General features: G+C 38.6%; 1 protein-coding gene across 1 annotated transcript; it reads left to right on the top strand.

Annotated features, from left to right (window-relative positions):
* Positions 1 to 23,416: 23,416 nt before the first annotated feature.
* Positions 23,417 to 24,953, top strand: LOC124156012 (uncharacterized protein DDB_G0290685-like). Its single transcript, XM_046530294.1, has 2 exons — positions 23,417 to 23,507; positions 23,890 to 24,953. The coding sequence occupies exon 2, from the start codon at positions 23,911 to 23,913 to the stop codon at positions 24,928 to 24,930; it is 1,020 nt and encodes a 339-aa protein (XP_046386250.1). The 5' UTR covers positions 23,417 to 23,507; positions 23,890 to 23,910; the 3' UTR covers positions 24,931 to 24,953.
* The last annotated feature ends 1,130 nt before the right edge of the window (positions 24,954 to 26,083 follow it).

The raw sequence follows: 26,083 nt of genomic DNA on the forward strand, positions 1-26,083 counted from the left end.
AATTAATATTTTGAATATATTTAGTAATTAAAATGTTATATTGTTACTAAATTCAGTTATTAAAGTGGTAAAAACAAAACAAAGTATTTAATTTGTAGTTTTGACCGACTTATCAATTGTTGTGTTACTATAACTCCTAAAAGCATGTCCATAGGAAAGAGATGAATTTTTTTTTGTGAAATTATCCTCTTTTTAATGGCCTATATGTTAACCCCGCCTGAGACGAATCCAAAGAACCAAATCTCATTGAAATCGGTGCAGCCGTTCTCGAGTTATAAGTGTTCTAACTAACACGATTTTCGACTTTCTTTTATATATATAGATTGTCAAATCTGTAATTTCGCCGAACACACAATATGTCATCAACAAATCTGGTTTACTTTTGTCGCTAATTCTGGCTCGTGAATGCTGTAACGCGCTGCACAATGAGCTCCGGACTTTATGGATGGCTTATTGAAACATTACCGTTTCATATTATAAATATTACGTAAGATTTAATCCGATTCACGTCAAATTGAAATTTGGTGTGGTAATATGTTTGTTAGGGATCCATCAATCACTATGTTTGTTTCTACATCCTTTCAGTATAAACTATATTTAGATGAGGGGGAAATCGTGGGTTAAAAAATTATTTTTTAAGCATCTCAATTAGTAGAAATAGTTCGAAATCTGTTAAGATGGACTTTCTTTTCATATTTCTAGTGAGCCTAATGTTACATCATTAACAGGTACCGCTTGACAAATGACGTATCAATATTGATTTTTCGCGTCAGTTTTAGTCATGCTGTTTCTTTCCATGAATACTCACCTAAATTGACAATATTTTGAGCTTTAAAAGCCTTTCTTAACTATCTCTGGTGACGAGAGATTAATAAACGACATGGAAATTACCAAATACCCTTCAGCTTCACTAATGGCTAGAGTAATTTTCATTTTGCGAGTCTTAGATACGTACATTAAGTTTTTAACGGGAGAATAAAAGGGTTGGTACGGATTTGAATTGAGGTCGTGCTCAAAGAGGAGAAAAATTGAATGACGTGCTTCCATCAATCCAAACAAGCAGTCCCTCACCTAGCGGCATAAATTGCTCCATGCGCTGTGATGAAGTAGATTGAATTGCTGTAACGGAATTCGATTGCCGGTTGAGAGAGTGGGCGTTGATGTGTAAAAGGTGCATCATACGGATATCTCGTTCTACAAATTTTCTTCAGAACTCAGTGACGGGGGCTATTTTGGAAGCAGGGGAAGTCCGCTGCCTTGTTGATACGGATGACACTTAGTTTGCCGTTGATAAGCGCTATTTCCTCCACGTCGAGTCGACCCTGGCCGTTCCCTTACTTAATGGAGGCCTTTGATAGGGAAACTAAAGTTCACCACCATACTGTACAGATTATGTAGAATAAGAATCCTTTCAATTACTGTGATAGGACATTGTTAACACGCTATATTTTCATATGCTCTATGCTGCACTAAAGACGGAAATTCGATTAGGTACAGGTGATATAGGTGGAGGTGATTAGTGAAATTGATGTTTTTTTTTGCCTTTACTGACATGTTAACTACATTAATGACGTTCACTTTTCCATAATGAACATTGTACTGTTTATCTGGTATTTTATTAGTGACTCTAAGTGTCTTGGAAAGAAATAGACTTCCGGATCAATGCATAAAATAATAATTGTCTTACCACATGTTTTGTTGTATATTATCTATACCTATTGCTAATATTTTTGGTATAATTTGCTCGTTTCTTTATATTGCAGATTTAGTCAATTTTTGTTGATTGATAATACCGATGAAAGAAAGCGAACGTAGTGTTTACTTCCCTACCTCGTTACTAGACGGCAGAGGGTACCTAGGCAATTCAAAGGATTATTCTTGGGGAAGGTATGTACAGCTGGTGATAATCACCTTTTTATTTTTTGATAAAAATGCTGGGTTCATCATGAGCAGCATTTTCAATTTCTATCCCCTAACGGTAATTCTGTCTCCTAAATTCCATCTTATACCAACGCTTTCGTCAATATTTCATGTGAATTTCATTCCTTCCCGCCACTTATTCTCCAATGGCAAACAGTTAATCTGCTCATGGGTTAAGGTACTTAAGAAGCTACTTTTCCTCATTCGTTCAACTATTTCGATTTGTGTGGAGGAGGAAAGTATGCGGCCTTGGAAATTAGTGACGCATTTTCATCTCCGGGATCTGTAACGTATGTAAATTACGATGGATGTTAAGGTGGTAGTAGACACGAGGAAAAACGCAGGCAATGCAAATGCATCTGAATATCTTCCTGGATAATTCTCATTAAACTTATCTATAGATCCGTTGGTCGTTGGGGTCATCAGATCAGTTAAAGCGCGGTCTCTCTTTGAAGTCTGTTGGGTGTAAGACGATTCTGCAGGGTAAATTATTCACAATTCTTACGCACCACACCTCTCAGCATTAGTTATTACCTTCAATCGAAGTATATTACGTCAAGCTTTTCCTCTTCGTACTTTGATTATTTTTCCATATTGTCTTTGGTTTTCCCCACGGGCTGAGGGCGGCTTGTGCCTTTTCTTCTGCCTTGACTGTAATTTCATTTCTACAGCATCCCTTATTAGAAGACTCCAGCTGACTGTAGGTGAATAATTCCGTCTTTAAGGCGTTTCCTTATTATATAGGGGCAGTAAATGCTTGAGAAAGTATTCGTACGGTTCGAAGCCAATTATTGCTTAATCAAATGGGAAAAATATTGTTTTATTTTTTCTAATCTTATTATTTGCTATAAAAACTCCAAATTAAAGCCAAACGGAGGAGTATTCTATCCCATCCGAGTTCATTTGCAGAGTAGATAAGTTTATATAAATAATTCCTTGACTTAACTACGCTGAAGACATTTCAATATTTGGAAATATCTTGGTATTGCTGTACAGGATTTTATAATTTAACTAATTAATTAATTTATTTATTTAATCCAGTCCAAAAACAGCACGAGGCCAACAACAGAGGACTACAATAACAGGACTAACTAATTCAATGATGAACTAAGTGGAAACTTTATACCATTCGTTATCAAGGTAACAATATCTCACCGCAAGCCACGTCATCCACTGAGCCAGGATGTACGGAAAGGGAGGGAAGGAAAGTGATGGGGAATAGCCAATGGGAGGGGAGTTCATGTCTAGTCCGGAAATAGAGTGGAGTTGTGGTAATTGCTAACGCTTTGCGTCACGAAGTAGGATTAGGGGAGGAAAGGTGATATCAGAAAAAGAGAATTGGTAAGAAAAATTACATTTTATACGTATATTAAGCAATTTACTGGTTACTTCGCAAATTTTTCCTAGAATTTAAAAAAAATCTGAAGCCATGCAGACACATAAAATAAAATAAAAAACTCAATCGTTGCCTCAAGGAGAAATATTTTGTAAAAACAAGCCAACTGATCAAACTTCAGAAAATGAGGAAACTTACAATATGACTTTTTATCTTTGAAAATTTTTAACGATCGGAAATATTATGAAATCTCTCTTTGAATTTCTGTTTAGAATTCAAACATGCTAGTTGGTATGACGATTTCAAGTGTGGTTCAGATGCGAGACCGTTCGCTCGTGCCGCCCTCTGGCGATCTCGATGGGGTCTTTGGCTGCAGGTGGAAGATAGAGGGGGCTCACAAATGAGTATGCCCGAGGGGGGTGAGTTGGAATTGGAAGTGGAGGAGTTAGGATGCGTGTGACGGGGAAGGAGGCGCCGGAGTGGGCGTGACGGAGAATGTGCGGATCTCTTGAGACGACGGCGGGGAAATTCGGAGCCTCGGATCTCTTAGGCGCCAATGGGCTCTGAGCGATTTCGGGGCACCAAGGGTGAAGGGGTGTACCCGGTGAGGGTTCGCAGGAAGTGTGGCGGGAAGGCGGAATAAGCCCCGAGGTGGCCTATTCATTGGGAGGGCCTCAACTTTGTGTTTCGGAAAAAAAATTAAAATTGACGGGAAAAAATTTATTTTCATTGGTGTTCTTATAAAGGATCATGAATAGGTTCTTTTGCTATTTCTCGTGTGTTTTTAGTTCAGCAATATGGTGCTCAACAATTTTACTCGAAGATAAGTTTTTCATATGTGCGTTTAGTTGATTAAGGATTTAAATTAGAATAAATTGACGAAAAATTTCGTTAAAATCCATGAAATACTTAATGCGTATCATTTTTTATGAGTGAATACTTAGAATGTCTATTATGTTCTTCCCGTATTCTTTCTCCGGAGAAGATGTTAATACCGATAGGCTTGAGCTAACATAGTTAAATGTTCTGCATCTTATGCGTCGCAACCATTGTTTTTGGATTAAAAGTTTATATATGTTATTGGTATTGATTTTAAAGTATAGTATAACACCCATATTAGATAAACGCCATAGTGTTTTTCTATTCTATTTTGATGGTTGCGCGAATCTTTCCCTGAAATTTATGTTGCTATTTTTCTTCATTGATCAATGATAAGCCCAAAGAAGGTTGGATGAGTTATCATTCACCTCATTACCATGACGTTTCTTTCCCCTGCCTGCAAATGGCTGGCTCTTCAAATAAAGATTAAGTGCAGCTAAGGATTTGGGTCTGTTGAGGGGAATAGCTGTGTTGAAGACGCTTCCCTACCAATTGCTTGGCCTTAAATTGGTTTACCACTTAGGTTGCTTTGCGACCCATAATATTATGCTGGTCAAGTAGCTTGATGTTTAAAATAACTTTTTTTTTTGCATGTAATGACTTAATTTATTTTGACCTTGTTGAATAAAGGATTAGGCTCATTTTGGCTCTTGTTTCAATAAGTTAGCTGCTGAATCTGGTTTGAAAATGAGAAAACTAGCTCCAATTAAATATTTTCTCCGATGAAAATTATTTTTAGATTGCCCTGTTGTGCGTAGCATTATTGCTGATTTGTGTGACCTTTAGTGGAACAAGTTAACAGTTTTGAAGACGAACGGACCGGTTGGGAGAAAATACATATGAAAGGTCCGGAAGCACGTAAATGCCGATTGTCCCACCTGTCTCCATCCTGTGAGCACGCCTGTCGCGTGAGCATAATTCGCGAAATAAAATAGAGACACGCTCCTCCTTTAGATTCGAAGAAGGAGGCGGTAAGCTTTGGTTTGAGTATCGGTCCTCAAAGTGCAGGGGAGGTGTTCATTCGATGAAGCCCAAAGTTTTGCCACCTCGGAGGAGGGACATGCGTTAAGAGAAGGGCGGAAGGGAAACGGGTTTCTTGGAGTGGGAAATCAAAAAGGACGGCTCTTGAGAAATGGACGAGGGAGGAGGTCCTCGGTTGGGAAGGAGGTGGCTCGCGAGAAATAAAACGGGCGAAGCCGAAGGAGGGAGGGACTTAGGAGGATGAGGTCGGTATCGTTGATGGTGTGGAAAAGTGGATAGAAGAGGACTCTTCAGTCGGGCCCACTTTTTTAAGATGTGGATTGGCGCGGATAAAAACTGACGTTCGAATTAGGCGCTGCGGCGCCCTTGTCCGTGTCTGCTAACATGTGGGAGGGCGCTCTGGGGAGACATTGTTATTGGGAGGTCCTTTCGAATAAAGTGTTGTAACATGTTGAGCGAATGTGTGTGGAGTGGGGAGGAGGCATCGTTCGTAACGACTTCCGACTGCGGTAGGGGTCTCTCTTTCTCTCTCTCGGTGGGCGAGCAAAAATTCATCGGATGTATATTATTTTTCATCTTTCGGAGAGGTTCAGGAGGGTGGGAGACCAGTTCAGCGTGGAGTGAGATTCTGGTGTATTAGCCTCTCTTTGGGATCGGACCTTCGGCTCTTTTGCGTGAAGGATAGGCTGGTAATTGGATTTCTTAGTTAATGTTCGCTTCTTTCGAAAGGGGTGCGGGGATTTTTTTCTCGACGTAGGTGACTCATCACGTCCTAAATACATGGTTTGGGTATTGAGTTGAATTGGTATTTGTACCCTTCCATTCGGCTTTAGACGTGTAAGTTAGATATTGTTTCCGATGACGGACGAATTAATATTTCCATTCAATGAGGTATTTTTATGATCGTTAATATTTTAATTCTCTAAATATTTTATGTGCTATAAATTCAAATAAATATCCATCTGAGAAATGTCGCGTTTTAAAAACTTAATTTGTTTTTATGGCACCGAAAGTTTTTTCAGGTTGAATTATAAGGTGAAAATCATTCTGTGTTTGGTCTGAATCGCAGGAAAGTTGTAGCTGTTGAATGGGACTATCGTCGCGTGAACGATATTTATACTGGCCTCGTTGTTGCGGTTCTAGGATTTACTACAACTCCCTGGTCATTAAATAAACAATTTTAATCCACTTGGCTTCATTGTTATTTCCGTTACGTATTTTATTCAGAATGAAGTGCCATATCAATATGATTTGGCACATTTAATTTTTATTTTGTCAAACCAAATATCACTGCATACATTGTTCTTTTAGCGAAATTGTCTGGCCACTATGTACAGCCATATCTGTCGCTGTAGTTGATTTTTTAATTGGTTTTGTAGACAGTAATGTGCCACTTAAAATGAGAACCGTAAAAAATCATGCAAGCTTTGGTATTTGATGATGAATGATAGTTGAAAGTTATGGCAGTATTTATCGAATGAAGACAATTTGCATGAGGATGGTATTAGATTTCCTTTTTATGGAGAGACCTCAGTTAACTGACCCTCATTAGCTTATGAAAATTCATTAATTGTTGGGGTTAGTGTGAAAAATCTACTTTTTCTCCATATCATTTGGCTGCAGTGTCTAAATGCAATATTTTCTCCCACTTATCTTATTTTGGAGTAATACGGGGAGATTATAGCCCGCTCCAATTTGGGATAAATATAATAATTATGTACGTGGAACAGGTTTTATTTTTCGTGAAATTAGTTGTGAGACGAAGTAAATACACCTGGAAAGTCGGGTGAAAGACAGTATCTGAATAATTTTATCAGAGCAGAGTGGGCAACACACTTACCAGACAATCTTTGGATAAGTTTTCGAAATCTTATAGTCCAAGCTTTCTTTTGCTTTTGCGTATTCAAGAAATTGTAAATGGTCATAAATTTTTTAAAATCATATATCAGCTGAAATAGTTTTCTTATAGCTCCTTACAGCTTGCTTCAATTTCTTAAGTCGGTTGGATAATTTTTCTAGCGAAAAAGTGATCGTAAGTAGGCTGGAAAATTATCTCGAATTAACGTGAACATTGAGAAATTGGAATGTGTGTGTCATTAAGCGCACGCGTAAACTGTTGGCTCATCCTATATCCTTTCTAATGTGAGCATCTCAAACTGCGCCTCATTATCGTAGTTCCTTGTCTTCTCTGGGCAGTGACACGTCCTTATAATAGTAACGCGGATGAAACGACTTCGGCCTATTTCACTATTTTCCCTTAGCTTACTGGGGTTACGGAGGTGGGTGCTTGAAGGACTTGTACGTGTGTTTACTGCTTTAAATGACTCATTTTAAATATGAAACGCAACGGTTCTGTCATTACACGCAGTATTTTGCGGAAGACTCCTCGTAATAAGGGAACAGTTAGAATGTGCCGCAAAGTGGCGTTTCGTTTTCTTTTGTCCAGACTCTTCCTCGTCTAGCCTTCTTAGCATTCCTGATTAATAGCTTTGTTTTGCTTATCACTCCATTCTGTTCATGCCACCGCTATTAGGGCAGTGAACTGGTGCAAAATGATGCTTGGTTATTTACGCATTCCGCGTGAGAGCGATTGGGAGTATTTCGCAGTCATTAACTGCTGCTTTAATGGGACCATTAATCGAGTGGAGGTTAAATAAAGTGAAAAAGGGTTTCCTCGCTCGGTCGCATATTGCCAAGTTACTGCTAGGGACGTGTGATATCTTCCTTTACATATGTAGTGTGTGTTAACATTCATTTCTGCGGTGGTTGGCTGCATTAAAAGAATCGAATGAGCGTTGGGTGGGTGAGATCTGCTTTGCGAAGTTCACATTCGAAATAAAAATAGGAATTTCCAGCGTTTTTGAGGGTACACATCATTGCTGAAAGTTAAGTTTATTTCTATGTGACTTTTAGTTTGTTTATATCATGAATCGGGATATAAAACCTAATGCATATCATTTTATTTGGTCTTATGTTATTTATTTATTTCCAACTTAAAGAGCATAAAACATATAAACAGCATATAAAGGACTTTGCAACGGAGGATTAACAAAGGGCGTAACAAACATTCATGCCCTAAATAGTGATAACATCCCCAGGCGGGACTCGAACCCACGACCTTCGGTTTGGCAGGCGAAGATTTTACTCCATCGGAACCGAGGCCAGCAATATGAACCTGTAGTGGAATGGATTGTGATAGAGTTTGAAAAGTTAAAACCCTGTGTTTTTCTATTTTTCGTTCCGTCTCCCATTTCTCTAATTATTCGTGACGAAAAAGAAAATTCTCAGCCATTCCTCTGCTTTGTGCATAGAGCTCGTGTGGTTAATTTCTGTTGTAACTGTTGTGAACCATTCCTTCTCTAAACAAAAGTTTCTTGCTGAACGAGAAAAAGAACCATAGCTATAATGACGTCACCAACTTTTGAAAATTGGGCGTTTTATTTATTTTAAAATTATCAGAGAATGGCTGATTGGGGAAGAATCCATTTCTTCTCTAAACAACGGGTCTTGCTGAACGACAACAAGAATCTAAACTATAATGACGTCACTAACTGATGAAAAGTGGGCGTTTTCTTATTTTAAAGTTTCGTGAAAATGGCTGATAGGGGAAGATTTCTTATCGTCTGAAAATATTTGTTCCTTCCATCTACCGGTTTACTTTTGTGTAAGCGATTTCTGGTGTGTGTAGCGACCCCATTTATGACTGCTAGTGGGATGAAATAAAGTAAAAATTCCTTCCTTCATTGGTTTGATCAATATAACCTCTTCAGCTGTGGTAGGTTCAACTTATTAATAATTCCAGAATCTTAACATAACATTTTCTGTGTGATTCACGTTCTTAGTTTGGGGGCACTCTTAACGCAATAAGGAAATGATTTTATTTTTAAAGAGATTATATTTTGGTTCATATGTCTGTACACAGTTGAGACACTGGGTGTCTCAGAAAATAATTAGAATTTTAGTCTTTTTTTATAAAAGTATTTATATATCAGTCTACATTTATTTTGTTGCCTTCCAAATATGTCCCATTAGATATTAATTAGATCAGACGTTCATAATAATTTTTTTTTTACTTTTTCCACGTTTTCGTTGGTTGCTGATGTGCTGGTGCGTCTTTGGCGCTCGTCAACGTCTTCACTGCCATTCTTGGAAACGCTTATACCACTCCTAAATTCTTGTTTTACTCTCCACGGGTCTTTTTTTTAACATTTCATACTCTTTGTAACACCTAATTTGCTGATCATTCTTTGCTTCACCATCATTCTTTGATCCATTTCTTTTAACGAACGAAAGTCCTCGATCTCTTAAAAACACGTCTTACCTTAGCAACTGTCACTGACAAAGTAAGCAATGAATACAGTAGAAAATTTTATCATACTGCAGGGGCATGTATACCAAAATAAGAAGAAACAATTGACAATCGGACTCTCCAAGCATGCAAAATTCAAAATTCTCATCATTTTCTGAAAAAATCTCATTTATAGCTTTCTTTGTCACATTTTTAATGTAAATAGCTCATCTGGTGCCCCTTTATGGTTATTTAATCGGTAACGGATAACAAATGTCTCTATCCTTTCATTGGGAACCTTTGGATAATCTTGTGAGGAATGTGGTTCTCCGCCACTGACAATGAGTTCAGCAGTGATCGATTAAAATATTTAACTCCACGGAAATAAACAGCCGCCTTTACATAATTAGCTTTAATCTTCATTTCTCTTTGTCTTTTCTCATGATCTTCTGCCTTTGATGGTGACCATAGTTATAGGGACATCTTCGGTTGCTGGAGTCTTTCGTTTTAGGATCTTGCCTTTCATTTACAAAATTTAACTTCCGTGATATCGACTTCGTATCATTATCTCAAGGTTTAAAACTGTATGTTCTTTAATATCGTCGTGGCATGATTTCTCACCAAAGTCATGGGAGGATTTTTTCTTCCAGTATCCTAGTTATCATATTTTTACACCTACCTAAATTGAACGTGGCTTTGTTTTTCATCTATTTTTGTTAAATAATTGCCTTTGAAGCGGCGTTTTCTATAAAGGTAGATCAAGTTCACAATATGCTGGACCAGGATGGTAACCTTTTCCTTCTGTAGTTGACTAAACCGCTCATTTCCTTCTCATTTTCCCGTATCTTACCATTGGTGGGTAGTTGACCACAAAATAGACATTTTTATATCTGAGAAGGAAATTGTGTAGAATGTTATGTGGCGTGATTGCTTTGTTTCATGAGGTCGTTCAAGGGTCGTAACTCTTAAAGGTTTCTGGTTGTTCACGCATTATCTCGACATACTTTTCCGTTGAAGTACTCGCGTTTCAATTATTATGGGCTATACGTCCTGTTCGTAGAGCTTTTGAAGTGGATGAAATATGAAAGAATTAAAATTGACTATTAAAAAATGGACTGAATCGATTTCTAAGAGCCAATTGAAACTTCGTTGGATTCTGGCATTTTTAAATGTTCGTCGTGTCCACCATTGAATGATTATTTTCATTTTATATTTGTTATTCTTCTCTTTGGGGTCTAAAAAGTAATTACTACCTAGGTTGTGCCGTAAACAAGCTAGTATATTTTTGTGTCCTAAGCTGTTACTGATGTGAAGGACAAATAATATTTATTTTTAATTTTTATGAAATTCTGAATAGTATATATTATATTTACTGTTCATTCGTGGGAAAAGTTATGGTTATACTTAATGGAATGAAAGAGGAGTGGTGGAAAATACACATCAAGTGCTCTATTGTTCGACATAATATCAATTTGTGGGAGTAAGCAGTCTCTCGGAAGTTCTATTCAAGTGACCATCGGATTGAGTTTTTCATTGTAAAATAATTACAGTTAGCGCTGACGCAGAAGCTCTAATCCGATACCTTGGAGCAAAGAGAGGCAGTATTCAATAGGGTGGTTTCCTATTTTTTTTATTGCCTAAAGCGAAAATACGCATTTCACGCTTCTAGATTTTTAAATGACGATATCTATTTATCGCGATTAAATGAAAAGTGAAAATTTTAAGCGCGCGAAAACGAGACGGCTAAGTACGGATGATGAGAAAAGCCCGTGTTACGTCATTCTGGTTCCGGCTGCCGCCTTGTGATGCCATCTTGGTACGAGGCTATGAGCACCGCTACGATGCAGGCTGCTAGCAGGTAGCGCTTGGCTTAAATATGGGTTATCAATACCCTATCAAACGAAGGAAAATTTCCGACCATAGGCAATTTCAATAAGTTATTATTAAGAGATGTTTCCCAGAGATCTCTGCCAAATGCATGCACTGGTAATCTCAGACGATGTAAAAGTCCTGACTACTCCTATAGCATTCAGGTCCCTGAGAAGTCACGTGGATTGGCAGCGCATGGCCGCCAATCTGGCCTTTTTCAAATGAGGATAAAAATTGACCATTGCCATTCGTCTAAACTTGGATTTCTGAAACAAAATAATTTGTATATTATGAATACACTAATGGTGGGTAACGAATCCCAATCAATGCCTTTCGTTTCCTTTGATGAAGGAAACTACCACCACTAACCATCTACGCAAAGAATACCGGCCTTGTAAAACGTGCATTCCTATTCTATTTGATTTTAGATCTATTTGTCTGAAGTCATCCTCGCTTAGCGGCCGAGAAAGCTGAGTCAATTAGGATAATAGGGCAGATTTTTGGGACTCCACCAAATCGTCAGATAATTCATCGGGTTGACGTAGCTTCTCGGTGACTCAACGACAGGATTTTGTTCGATTTTTTCTATCCGAGTTTTCGGCGATTCCTCTCCGCCGTTATGGAATCCTTATCAACACTTGGCGCCCGGAAATACGCGTCACTTTTATCGCTGGCCGCGTTCCTATAATTTTTTTTATTACAAAGCGCAGTCTCTTCATTCTTTCCCACCTTCGATACTCTCGACCGCACGTCACGCGCAATGTTAATCCCGTCTCATCGGCGACTGCGTGCGGTAGGAGAGGAAAGCATCCTGTTTACCTGCATGTGTCACCGAGGAGGTGATTAAGTCGTTTCCGTGAAATTAAGTCTCTTTTGTCGGGAACGCATTCCTGGGGAATCGATGATGGACCCAGTGCGGTTCGTTCCTTACCGCGAACGGAAAAGGAAGAAGGTGGGACAGGGTTTCCTCGGCTGTCTACCCCGCCTGTCACCTCTCGTACGGAATGGTATTGTATGACCAATTCCTTTGGACCTTCTATTTCTGACGCGGCTTTTCTTTCGGTCATTCATTCCTCGTCTCCTTCCTTTTTTGAGCAGGACCGCAGGCTCCCTCCCAGACGGCGCCAGTGCGTTCCATAAGGGGATAAAAGCTCGGCCCTCAAATCTTACTTCACGGCCTCTTTCTCCCTCTCTTCTCTGATTTGTCATATTCCCCCCTCCTCCTTGTAGCAGCATTTCTCGCCCACTTCCTTACCTCACTGACGTAGTTTGGTGGAATATAATTCAGGAATCATCCTCTTTACACCTGTATCTAACACACTGAATTCTTGAGGCCTTAACCTTGTAGAATTCCATTTCAAGTTAGGACTAATGACAAACTTTGCTCTCTACAACTCAATCTTTAATCTTCGACTGTTTAGATACACTGCATAATTTTACCATTATAATACCATCATTGTTGAAAATGATACTGTGTATCCAAATTAGACTACTATTAAAGGTTGATTTGAAAAAGTTTGGTATTTTTCCAAACCCTATGTCTAACCTTCGATAGTGATGATGCTTCCGTTAAGTATAAACTATTTCATCAGAACAGAGTAATTTAATTTCAGTACTCGACCAGTCACAATTTACGTATCTTCGTAAATCCAGTGGTGTATTTGGCAGAATGCTTAGAATATCTATCCAAGATTTCTTAACCTTCTTATTAGGCTTTCCCCAGTCACCTTATCCAGCTTATATTTATAAGCACATAATGCATAGAGATACTCTATTAACTTACATAGCACACACGTTTCAAACCCAAGGAGATATTAGAGTCCAGATCCTCTACGAATAGATAGTTCGTGAATGATTCGGAATTGTATCATGACTATGTACAGTGAAAATTTTGCTATTACCGAAGGCTGTATACTGACATTGAAAATAGTCTACCATCGACGAATATAGGTGAATTTTTTTTTTAGATTCACTCTGTTTGCGTTCCAAGCCATCTGAAGTAAATGGCAAGTATTGCCCATCGACTGGTAAAGATATACCGCACCGCGCCGGCTTATACCACAAGCGGCTTTAATGGGGGGTTTGGCGGGAGAGCTTAAGGAGATCATGCGTATTAAGAACACTATTATAATGCTGGGATTATATTTTTGGAGAATAAAATTTTTCAGCCCCGGATGCCGAGTACTTCCAAACGCATACTCGTGATAATACTTAAACAAATGCGAAATCTTCGAACCTTTGTCGTAGAGCATAAGCGTTAATCACTTCCACTCACTTCTAAACGAATTCCAGCTTCTTAACGGCTCTACCGCAAATGATTTCCGCAAGTTAGGCTTGAACAGAGGCGGAACCGGAGAGGGGTTATGGGGGCTACAGCTCTCCCCCCTCGGGTATCCAATTTACAATGGATAAAATGGTAATTTTACCCCCTCTAATCGTAAAATACCCCCTCTTTGTCCCTATCCTAGATCCGCCACTAGGCTTGAAGGTATCTTAATTCCCAGATATGTGTGTTCATCTGACGCCTTTGCTTCTCACATTCATATGAATGCACGGAGATAGTGGGGCGATTTCCGCATAAAATTGCAATGCTTAATAATTGTACGAATGTCGGTCGCCCTGTCGAGTGATCGGTCGATTCCCTGCTCTGCCCCACGCGTTTTCGCTTCGCCTCCGTATACTCTCTCGGAGGAACACGTAATCCTTCTCTCCTCCCCCGCGTGTCGGTGGCGCCTCTGGCCTTGCCCTTGGCCGGCTCACGCCCCCTCTCCTCCCCCACGCCCTCCCCTCCGCCGCCGGCATCTCCCGCTTCGCCCGTCATAAGGTTCGCGGTGACGGCGCGATTTCTCTTCCTGGCCGAACTACTATTAAGTCCGCGCGATGCGTGGGACGACCAGACGCCCCCTTCGTCTCCGAGGCATATTTTCCGGATTCTTGCTCCTCTGTTCTGCGTCCTGGAGCCATTGTAGGGAATGATGCTCCACATCCAATTGTGGAGCGCTCACTGTTTTGCTGCTGGATTCAATATAGGAATGAGGCGATACCACTTTTTTTCGAGTCCGATTACAAATTCGATTCTTTCAAATCGATTCCCGATTCTCGGTTCCGATTCCACCGATTCTTATTCATTATTACGGATAGGATATTGATTTTTCAGTAGCATCTACGTCATTGAAATTTAAGAATTGAATGGAATAAAATAACAAAGACAATTTAGTGGCCCAAAAAGTACATAAAAATATCGATTCATTATTATAGATATATATTCTCAGCTTTAATAACTAATAAACACTTAAACTGTTTCAGACATAAGTTTTTATATTAATAATGTACAGTGCACAATGCCTAAGGTGCGTTGCGGCTCCAAGCGTATACTTTATGTTCAAAATATATATCATCCTGGAATCGATGGAATAGAACATCGACTTCAGGCGATCAATTCCGATTCCGCGACCGAGAATCTATGGGATTGAGAATCGACATTTGGAATCGACTCATCCCTAAATTAAAAGGTGTTTTTATTGCTTTAAGCGTTACATTCTCCAAAATTAAAAAAAATATGGTCCTTTTACAACGCTCAGGGTGGTCAAAAATAACTTACGTGAAGTTTAATGTTACTATACTGCCGAATACCCTACAGGATCCTCTGCTGGGCATGATAACCATTATTGGGGTATTGAAAAAGAGAGATAAATAATTGATTGATCCTTTGTTAACATAAACATATGTATCATGAATTCCTTTCTTCTCTATTCCCGATGATAGAGCCTGCGTATTTTAAGGACCGAGGTTGCAACACATGCCATGATGCCATCCAACACATGCCATGCCACATGCCATGCCACATGCCATGCCATGCCATCTTTGGTGCTTCGGGGTTTTGTTAGAGTTTCAACTTACGGGAAGAGTCATCATGTTGGTCGGTCGGATTCGGTTTCATGCATAAATTCCGGAAGAGATATTTTCAAGCGGGTATAATGCCATGTGTCTCATAATCTTTGCAATAATTCGCTTTAAATCTCCGCCTAGTAATATCCTAATTTGCTTTAAGAAATAATTTTCATTGCCAATAAAGACCAAGGTACCAGATGATGATAATATTGATTACTTCCGCTTATTGTGAAGCTCTTTAACGGTTTCTGTCGTGGTTGCTGTAATGATCGTAAATCCAGCAGATTTTCCATCTTATCTCTGAGGATAATTCACGTACACATGAGGAAAATTTTGCAAGCGTTGTTGAGTATTCGAAAATCAGTCAGATTTTTGATGGATGACGTACGATTTTTATTTTTAAAAATCACTTTTATCGATATCCACTGCAGTGTTTTTCGACTTGGGAATTCATGGATCAGAATTAATTCGAGATAATTTCAGCGGAGTTTATTATTTTTTTGCTTTAAGAAATCACACTTATCATAAGAATTGGAGAAATGTAGAAATATACTTATCTGTACAGACTCCGTGAAGCATACAATAGAATGTTGTTTCTAAAACCTAACGCAGATGGTTTTGCGTTGGTGAGCATAGTTTTATGAGGAATGAAAAGGTCGAGAAAATTCTTCTTCCTAGCCTTTAAATCAGTGCCTTCTCTTAACCTGAAAAATGGCCTCAAAAGCACTGTTTTAATTCCTAATGGAAACAGGTTTTTCAGCATGTTATTTTAGACGGCAACAATTTGCTTGGTTTACCTTTTATCTGTACAATTTAGTTCAGGAAATGTTTTTAAGAATAGGTTCATTGAGAAATTGGAATTATTTGTGTATATATCTTCCAACTCCTAACGATTACTTATCTCATTTTTTTTCTCAAAGAAATTTGTTCATTATGTAGAACAGTAGAAAAAATGCGTCCCTGTAATATATTTTCCTATAGATTCGGAAACATTTTCCATGTAGTGCTTATAATTTGTTTTGAATGATCCGGATGGCAGAATCGACCATATATGACGTCGAATGAACACGTAATTGTCAAGCATTTTGCATCATTCGACAGCGGGAATCATTCTTTGTTTTACTCGTTCATTATACCGGCTTCACTCTTATCTGTCTATTGTTTTCTTATCGTTCAGTCTTTTGATATTTGAGGTAATAATTATTTCAGAGATCGTCAACTTTCTCACGTGCACTTCACGAACTTTCTTGAGTGATATTTCCTCCCCTTGCTCTTGAAAGAATTTTCTCGATAGTGTTTATTTTAGTTTATTATGTTCTGCTGACTCAATTTAAGTTGATGTTGCAGTCAGATTTTATATTTGACTCTTTACCTTAATTTATGGTATGATGTGAGATCAAATATTGAGTGGGGATATTGAATTTATTTTTCTATTAGAGGGAGGAGCTGAAATTGAATTATTCTCGTGGTTTTAAGACCCGAATATTAAATTGGATTTGTGTTTTTCGTTTCAATATCTAATTTTTCATATTCAATTCCTACCTAACCGGATGGTAATTATAATTTGATGAACCTCCATTTTATCAACCATTCGTGATTAACTGAAATATATTAGCGAAATGCCTCCTGGTGACTGCTCCAATGCTGCTTTTCTCAAATCCGAAGTGCTTCTTCCACCAAGACCTTCCACTTTTTTTGTATCGCATAGGTGTCATATTTATTTGCGAGAAGAAAACTGAGCGTTTGAGTTTTCTATGACATTTAGCTGAAAAAGAGAAGGGTAGTTGTCTTCGGCCACGCTTTCATTCCAACCGCACTTTCTTTCACTCACTATTAGTAGTACTAGTAGTTACTACTACTTCTAGTAATAAGTCATATGTGTAATGTAGGTAGTACGTACCACAAGTGTCTGAATTTTTTAGTCTCCATGCTAAGTCTGAAGATAGGTGAAAATCAGTTTTCCTTATTTATTGTGACTGCCATTTCTTTTTTGGGAAAGCATTGCTGCGATTCCTTTCCCTTTTGCTACAACCTTGTTGCGGTGGAATAGCTTGCGCGTTCATGTGACCCCTAGAGCTGCACTGACGGGATCGATTCTCGCCTTTTTAGCGCTGCGTATTTTATTTTCGTAAACGTTCCATCTAAAAATATGATTTTTGATTGACTATTTCCAGCATTCTTCATCTTTGAGCAGCTCAAGCTTCATTTACCAGAATTAGTGTTATAGCCAAGAAATTTGAGTTAGGAAGGTAGTTGGTATTGCATTTTTTTATTATCTTAAACCATTTCTGATATTTTTTTATGTGCCTATAGTCCGAAATTCATCTAAATACATAAAAGAGGATGTCTGTTTGTCTGTCCGCCATGCATTTCCATAGTGCTGCATGTATTGCAACCAATGTTAGTGCTTAGGTGAATCTCTACTTCTTCTGCTTGTGTCCAACGCGTCCTTGGCGTAGTTTCTCAGTAGTGTTTGTTACGTCACGCGTCGTACAACTTCCGTGTTTTTTTTACATCCTGCCTGGTAGGCACCCGGCAGGATGACACGATCAAAGGGAAAGCAAAACTCAAAAAGATTCTACACTTAAATGTTTATCCTCTTGGTGAAAACCTTAATGCTGGGGTATGCGTTCACACGTCGTTTTTGGTCTATGCCCCTCTGGGTCACACATAACGATCAATGTTATGGAGTGGGGTATAAGTTGACCACATGTGCAGTATAAGGAAACCGTTTTTTCCACTGTTTGGTGTTACATATGTATGCCATCGTCACACCTAATTTGTTCCTTTTCCTAAAATTCCTGTCATGTGACCATGCATTCCAAGTTCCAAGTTTCCCAATTCTCTGGGTACTATCCTTCTCAGGCCACGCCGGGTGGCCTGCTAGTTTACGTATATGCCGATTTCTTGGTACTAGGATTTTACTGAAAGGTCTTAAAACTGCTGAAGTATCTTATATCGAGCTTTAGTGATATGGAAGTAGAAAATAAATTTCGCGTAGGAGGCATTTATTGAGCCAGATGATGAGTGACGTCTTAGCCTGCTTTTGACTTTAAAAATAGTCTCACATCCTATTCCTCTCACCCGTCGGGAATCATGCACGGAAGCTAGTAGATGGTGGGACTTTATACGGTAGCAGTCACTGAAATCGATGGAAAGAATTTACCCTGTGGCTTTAGGAATACTTAATTAGTTAACGAATGGATGACATTTGGGACACAAAAAAGTATTGTTGGTGTGAGTATTACGTTTAGTTTGAGAGATTGAACGCCTGATTGGATGCATGACAGATGGGGATATTTTTGGAATTTAAATTTTATTTTTAAAAATTAATTTATTTGTTTAGAACTAATTAGAAAAGTCAGTGAGTCAAGTAGGGAGTTCATAAGTAGCGACATATGTGAATTCTTTTTCTATTTAACTATGTCTCTTTCATGGTTATTTGAAGCCTACCAATTTCACTGGATTATCGTGTAGCTGTTTTCGGAAAGCGCATTTTAATAATGGTTTCTTCATAATTCAATTGTGGCAAATTTATTACCATCTATAAAAACGGTTTATAATTATCCGTAATAATTGCTATTTTCTGTGTTAGTTTTTATGTCTTTATAATTTCTAGTGTTTATCAGTCAGAAGACTGAATACATGACGCGACCATAATTTGAAAAAAAATACAAATTAGTCATTGTAGCTGGATATATTCGTTCTTACCATCTGCGTAAATGGTCTAGAGTTTAATTTCACCAAACATTTATAAAAATGATGTATATAGTTGAGGAAATTCAAGAGATAATGACCTCGACTTACGTTGATATTCTCTTATGCCAAAATCCGTACGGCTGATTGAAAACATACTGGAAGAAGTTACTGCCAACTGACGCCATTTCTGCGAAACGTTGTTAGGGTGACGATTTCTACTTGCCCTGTCTCATGAGACTCATATAATGATATAAATGAATAATATAACCATATGCGTAGTCCATTTTTATAACTCCTGAGCAAAGGAAACTGAAAAAATTGTTCTTCGTAAATAGATTTTTATTATTACTTTCTTTCTTACTTATTTATTAAATATCCCATTTGTAAAAAAGTTAGCTTTCGTGATTAAAAAAATAATTATTTTTAACATTTGTGATTCAAAGGTCACTAGAAGCGAATCCGTAATCCATTTATTTGTAATTGGCTGAGCTATTTTGCATCCAGCGGGGATTACTGATCCAACAATTCACGCTATTTGACATGGATTTCTGTTTTAACGATACACTGTTTTCGTCAAACATTATGCTCTAGATTCCGAAATACCGAGTAGTTTTAAAAGAGCGTATTAATTAATTGATTATTTGAAATAAATAAATAAATAAATTAATTAATTAGTTTATGCCTTAGGATATTAATATTCATATCGCAGAAGTACCATAATTTCCACGTGGTTTTTAATAAAATTACCAATCTTATGTCTCGTATTACTGGTTTTTTTAATGCTGAATTCATAATGTTACCTCTGTGGACGACGTTGTCCCAGAAGAGCTAGGAAGAGATGCAATGTATACTATGTAGAGTGTGGCTTCGGATTATGAATCGCAATTTTTGTGAGGAAGAGCGAGTTGTCATTTGAGATGTTATTTCTCAAGCTTGATCGTGACTCCGCATTTTGCTTCGAGAAGGCCTTGCTACAAATTTATTTTATTGCCTCTGTCAGGAGTCATCATACAAGTATGAAACGTTAGAATGAAGATTTATTTTATTGAAGAATTCAATCCGTGTAGCTTATCCTAGGTATATTATTCTGAAGAAATTACTACCTAATGTATTGTGCTTTTATTAATGCGCCATAATAAAATAATAAGGTCTCTCAGAGTGCCCTCTTGCCTTGCCTAAGCTGCTTTGTATGACAAGATTCTCCAAAAAGTTTATTCCTCTGCCGAGAGGCCTCCAAGATGAAAGTTGTGCAGCATTTATTTAATGTTTGCGGAATATCTCATATTTTCAACGAATTTTTTATTCATATAGCTTTTTGTTATTGGAAATGTTGTATACCAGCGTAATCATTATTATTCTCTAATTAATACTACTCATACGATATCGTCAATTGCCTCAAATCTTATATTTGAAACCTACCTAATTCTACCCGGCTTTCGAATTGATAAATAATTTTATGGAACTTGATATCCCTTATTGAATTTTAGAGAAAGAGAAATGAAACACATGCCTGTGCAGTGACTAGTATGATATTCAGTCAGTTAAATTATGAGATAGTGGCTGAAAAATACTCAATTCCGATCTATTAATTTTTTGTATGTCTTTATCCACTTATTTTTTAAGTTATCTTCAAAGATTTGTCAATTTTTAAAATTTAATTTAATATCCTTGCTTTTGACTCTCGGTTCACTTAGATTATAATAGCACACACATATAATTATAATTATATGTGTGGGAGAGGCAATGGATAAATGGCTAGTGAGTAATCATGAAAGTGTATTTCTAAAATTTAATAATAGGTGTTTTATCCATGTGGTACTTCGAGTAATTTAAATTACTATTCTCAACTTTAGATACCACAGCTTAGCGTCCCATCCGGTGGACATTTTTACTCTAAATATCGTCTATACAATCCCACGTGGGCATCAGCATTGCTTCAAGAAAAATCTCCTCCACCGCCTAGTCTTAAACCCCGACCGTCGAGATGAATGCATTGGACATGTCCCTCAATCAACACACGGACCGAATCACCTATTTTGTTTCTGCCATTCTGAAGTGACGCCAAAGGTCGCTCAGTTTGAATCAGATTCTCACGCTTGTCGCTGCTCGTCGATTTTTATCCTCGTCTGCTGGACCGATAGCATCTGATAAGAACGGACGTACAGGAAGCTCCGCAAATGCCATCTCGTCGGCGTCACGCAACGTAACCATAGCGGCAGCGCAGAGGCGGAGGAACGGGAGGGGCAAGTGAGGGGACCGATAGAGTATTTTCTCCCACAGCGCCGAGCAGGTATGCCATTCATAATCACATGGCGAGCGGGCGACTCGAGAGGAGGAGGCGGAGGGGAGATCTGTTGAGGGAGTTGGCCGTTGGCAAATTGGTTTTCCCCTTCCGCGGTCTCTCGCTCTTTCACGGTCGTTGCATAACAAGTTCTCCTTCGCTCGCTCTTTTATCTCCCTCAGCCAACTTAGTACCTACCTTATCCTGTTTATTCCCGCGCCCCCACCTTAGCATCTTTCATCTTCCCTCCCCGCTTTTATTTTCTTCCCCTCTGGGGACACCCCCGTCTGAAGTCATAGGCCACTTAGTGAGCGCTAAGTGAATCTTATACAAGGATCTTCATTGCCAGTTTCACGCCGGAGTGCGTTTCTTTAATTTTTTTCATCCGTCTCTCTTCGTTCAAAAATCACGTGTTATTCGCGCTAGCGTTTCGCTTTCTAGTCTTAGTTTGCTGTGAGAAGCAATGAAATGTTTTGTAAACGGAAAATCTCGTGGTGTCGGGGTGAAGGTATTCCCTGGATTTTCCCATGCGTCTGCGATAAAATGCCGACGGATTGCATGCCATCTTCACTCAGTTATGCAAGGTGCTAAAATAGTTTATGGAAATCCTATATGCCCCTTAGCGGTCTTCGCGGTTTTATCTGAGATTTTCTACGCTCGCTCATTATGAATCAAGAGCGTTTATTAACGCTGCAATATTTTTTTTATCGCCAGGAGGCGTTGGAAGCTTTATATTTTAAGAGATGACAGTGTTGTGAAATGAAAATTGATCGGTTTGCTTGACATGAACTCATCACTTTGGAATGGGTATGAAATTCCGCGTTCGGCCGCTGAATGTTGCAATATTCCCTCTTTTGCTCACGAGATAGCCACCTTGTATCTATGAATTGACGTATGCATTACATGCGGTAGAGAATTCAGTGGCAGTTTTAATGTTAATGACCAAAAGCATTGGAAAGAAATGCTTTCATATTCCTGAATCCGAGAAAAAGGAAGGAGTTAACTAAATATTTCTTCCCTTTTCCAGTAACCTAACATTTTCCCCTCAACCAGTCTTCTGATGCCCCTCGTGTCGCCCCTACCAACTTCCTCAACCACTAATTTTAATTTTTCCTCGTTCTTATACTTCTGTGTCCACATGAGCTTCTACGTCCTCCTTACACCCCTGGCAGATCCTCTCACCATTCTCCCCCAAGGTCCAATTATTTCATTACGAGGTATAGCTGCTGGTTAATTCGTATAGACGGCCACTTGTTATTTAGCTCTAACATAACATCTGAAGAGCTCCGAAGAAGTTGACGAAAACTACCTTAATGTATTGTGGTGAATAGAGATAATATATAGATTTAAATTAGCACATCAACTTCGGGTCAACCCGTCAATTCTTGAAAAAAATTTCTAACCTTGGACCGATGACGATGAAAAGTATTTTTAATTCAGAGCTATTCCTAAAGAGAAAAGGATTCCTATAGAACATGGGGCAGGATTAATACGAGATGATAAATAAGCGGAATAAAAAGGCGGGTTTTATTTCAAGGGCACAGGGACTGAAAAACACGAGGTTTTAAGTAAAATGGGAATTACGAGACTTATTGGCATACTATACTACTACCATACTTGGTCAATAAAGAATCTGATAGTAACAGTTCGAATATGTTTCTCAGATAGTATGGGCTTCTTAAATTGCTTACAAGGAAAGTTAGACATTTGCATTAAACCTTAAGCAACGTTATTCATTTCCTTGCCAACCTGCGAATCTTGTCTATGGAAAACAAGCAATAAAACGTAATATTTAAATAAATGAGTAAAATAAGATAAAGAATTCACTTGCACAAAAGTGTTTGCCTTTAACGTGTATTGAGACAAAAATATTACTCGTTTGTGTGAAAAAAACCTTACACAATAGTCCCAACAGCGATGACGACTGTTAGGGAAAGAATATCAATTAGAGAAGCTAATCGAGAGCAAGAGTCCGCGTAAAATCACAGAATAATCATTAAATTACACTTACCGTATCATAATGGTAAACTATTTTCATGTGCTCCTTTTCAAGTATCGAAAGGCAAGGCATCATCCTACCACTTAGCAACAGTAATCACAAAAAACGTTCCTAATTTTCGTGTAATATATTTTCTACCGGATAATCACTTTTAAATACAAGAGAAGAAAAAAAGATTCGGTCATCTGATTTTACTGCAAAGAATTGGCACGTTAGTCAATTGCAGCAAATATCAACAAATACTTCAATTGAAAAGCTACCATGGTTACGCATTCTCTATCAGCATAATCTGGTCAAGCATTACCAATTAGGCTTACAATTACCATTTGGAATGGATTCATAGATAAATTAATCGTCACTTCAGGTAAGTAATAACTCGACGTATAATATCTAGGTATTAATAATAAGCAGACATATAACCGATGCCAACTTTACCTAGTTGCTTCCATGCCGATCAATTCTAAGCAAAACTCAGCGAAAACGAAAGGATATCTTTTATCAATCATGACTGCGAAAGTCTCCACGCTAATTATGATTTAAAGAGCCAGCTGTAACTCTTTACTCTAAATGACTTCGATTTTAAGAAATTTGAAAACCCGTTATTAATATATCAGCACCTGAGATAAAAGAATGCATGAACTTAAGAAAACCTTAAAAAAACAGGCACCCATAAAATACAAATTTCTTAAAACGCAAATGACACACAAGTATTCCTCACTGATGAAATATATTTTTTAAATCCACAGCCGATATTGCAGTACAGTAAAATGCCCAGGTTTATTCAATGCACTTGTAACGACCTCACTGATGAGGAATATGATCAGATTGAGAAGGAAATAGCGAGAGAAGAAATTGAAATTATGAAGGACATCGTGGCTACCCTCAGCATGATAAATGAGCACGTCGAAAAAATAAAAAGTTTCGCTCAAAATTCACGCAATATTTGCGACAGAATACTCGCCAATTTGGAGTCTGGTGCGCAGACGACGGCTGGAGAGGCGACCGGCGGATCAGGTGAGCCAGAAGTTCAGGCTGACCCCACAGAGGAAGAGAAGGAAACAGCAGATGAGAAAATAATAGCAGTTCACGAAGCCCATCATGAGGTAATATTCTCTGATCAGCCACCTGAAGGAAGCCCCCACGAAGACACAGCTGCTGATGGCCATGAGTCCCATGAGCAAGTTACTGAGGACGGAGCTCCGGAGACACAGGATACAGCTCTAGAGACCCAGGGCGAAGCTCTGGACACCCAGGATGAAGCTTCAGTGACCCAGGAGGGAGCTCCTGAAACCCAGGAGGGAGCTCCTGAAACCCAGGAGGGAGCTCCTGAAACCCAGGAGGGAGCTCCTGAAACCCAGGAGGGAGCTCCTGAAACCCAGGACGGAGCTCCAGACACTCAAGACGGAGCTCCAGTGATCCAGGAGGGAGCTCCAGTGATCCAGGAGGAAGCTCCTGAAACCCAGGACGGAGCTCCTGAAACCCAGGATGGAACTCCAGAGACCCAGGATGGAGCTCTTGACTCCCAGGATCGACCTCCAAGGACCCAAGATGCAGCTTCGAACACCAAGGACGAAGCTCCGGGGACCCATGATGGAGCTTTGGAGTCCCAGGACGGAGCTCAGGACACCCAGGATGGACCTCCGGAGTCCCAGGACGGAGGAACGGAGATAGAGAATGAAGGTGACCAGCAATCCGAAGGACAGCTCGAGGAATACCTGCGGTCTGTAATAGAAAAAATTATTGAGGAAGTCTTAATTAAAGCAGAACCAGAGCAAAATGAAGAATAAATAAAAATGACCACCATAATCAACTTTGAATTTTTTTTACTCGTAACTTAAAAAGTTAACTATGTTTAATCCACAAAAGTTATGCACAATGCTTGGCGAGGGTAAAGCGAAAGCAAAAAGTTAACTTAGGCGATGAATTTTAACTATTTAGATGTAAATCGTAGGAGAATTTGTCAGTTCCTTCCCTGTTATTGAGCTGTTAGAAACATAAAGGAGAAAATATTTCAAATTATTATGATTATTTATGGTAGTAAACGAATGCTTTCTCGGAACTCACATTCACTCTCGCCGAATATTTTGCCGTAAAACCTATCCATCATACAGATAATAATGAAAAACTCTGCGACCATGTCCAGGAAAAAGGTTTATCAAAATATTCTTTTAAAGGCGTAGTAAATTTTTTTAAATAAGACTTAGGGGAGAATATGAACAGTGCGCTAGCTGATGCCAGGCAGGAGGATGAAAAAATGAGAAGTCACCCATGGTATACTTCTAGAGCTTAAGGAGCATGCACTGAGGCATGGCTTAAAAGACATGGATACTTAAAAGTAAACCACTGGAAAATAAAAAAGTCCTGCAGTAGTCAGAGTAAAACTTGCATCACCTCTACATTATTATGATCAATTTTGGCCTGCTAAAAGTGTAGTAATTAATTATCGTTCCTATTCCGGAGCGAAATAAATTATTTTGAGAACGGTATGGTTCGCGAGAAATAACAACAAGCTAAAGATCCGCTTTAATTAACTAAAGAACTATCATTCAATACAAAGAAATCGCTCCGATCTTTCGCCAAAATATCTGAACGCTAGCTAATGAGTGAATGCCTCTATCTCACTTGGATCACACCACAGAACATCTACAATTAGCATGTGCACACAACACACACCAGATATCGCTGATATTACAAAATTATTCACATTATAAGTAGACATTCTTAACTGTTTAAAATACCAAAAGTGTTATGGATTCGCTGAAAAAAAATAGAAACGCATTTTATTACTTAAAGGGAGGGAAATTTTTTTAATACGATATGCAATCCGTTGGTGAAATTTAAAAATATAAGGGCATAACAAATTTGACAGAGCACTTCTACATTCCTTCTTCGTAATGATGGCGTAGTTAATAGTGATAACTATGGACACATTTTTGAGAG

This window comes from Ischnura elegans, chromosome 3 (assembly GCF_921293095.1).
Source record: "Ischnura elegans chromosome 3, ioIscEleg1.1, whole genome shotgun sequence".
In the NCBI taxonomy this organism is placed as follows: Eukaryota; Metazoa; Arthropoda; class Insecta; order Odonata; family Coenagrionidae; genus Ischnura; species Ischnura elegans.

What these genes read in the sequence shown, in the direction of transcription:
- LOC124156012 (XM_046530294.1), top strand. Translation starts at nt 23,911, where the DNA reads ATGCCCAGGTTTATTCAATGCACTTGTAACGACCTCACTGATGAGGAA.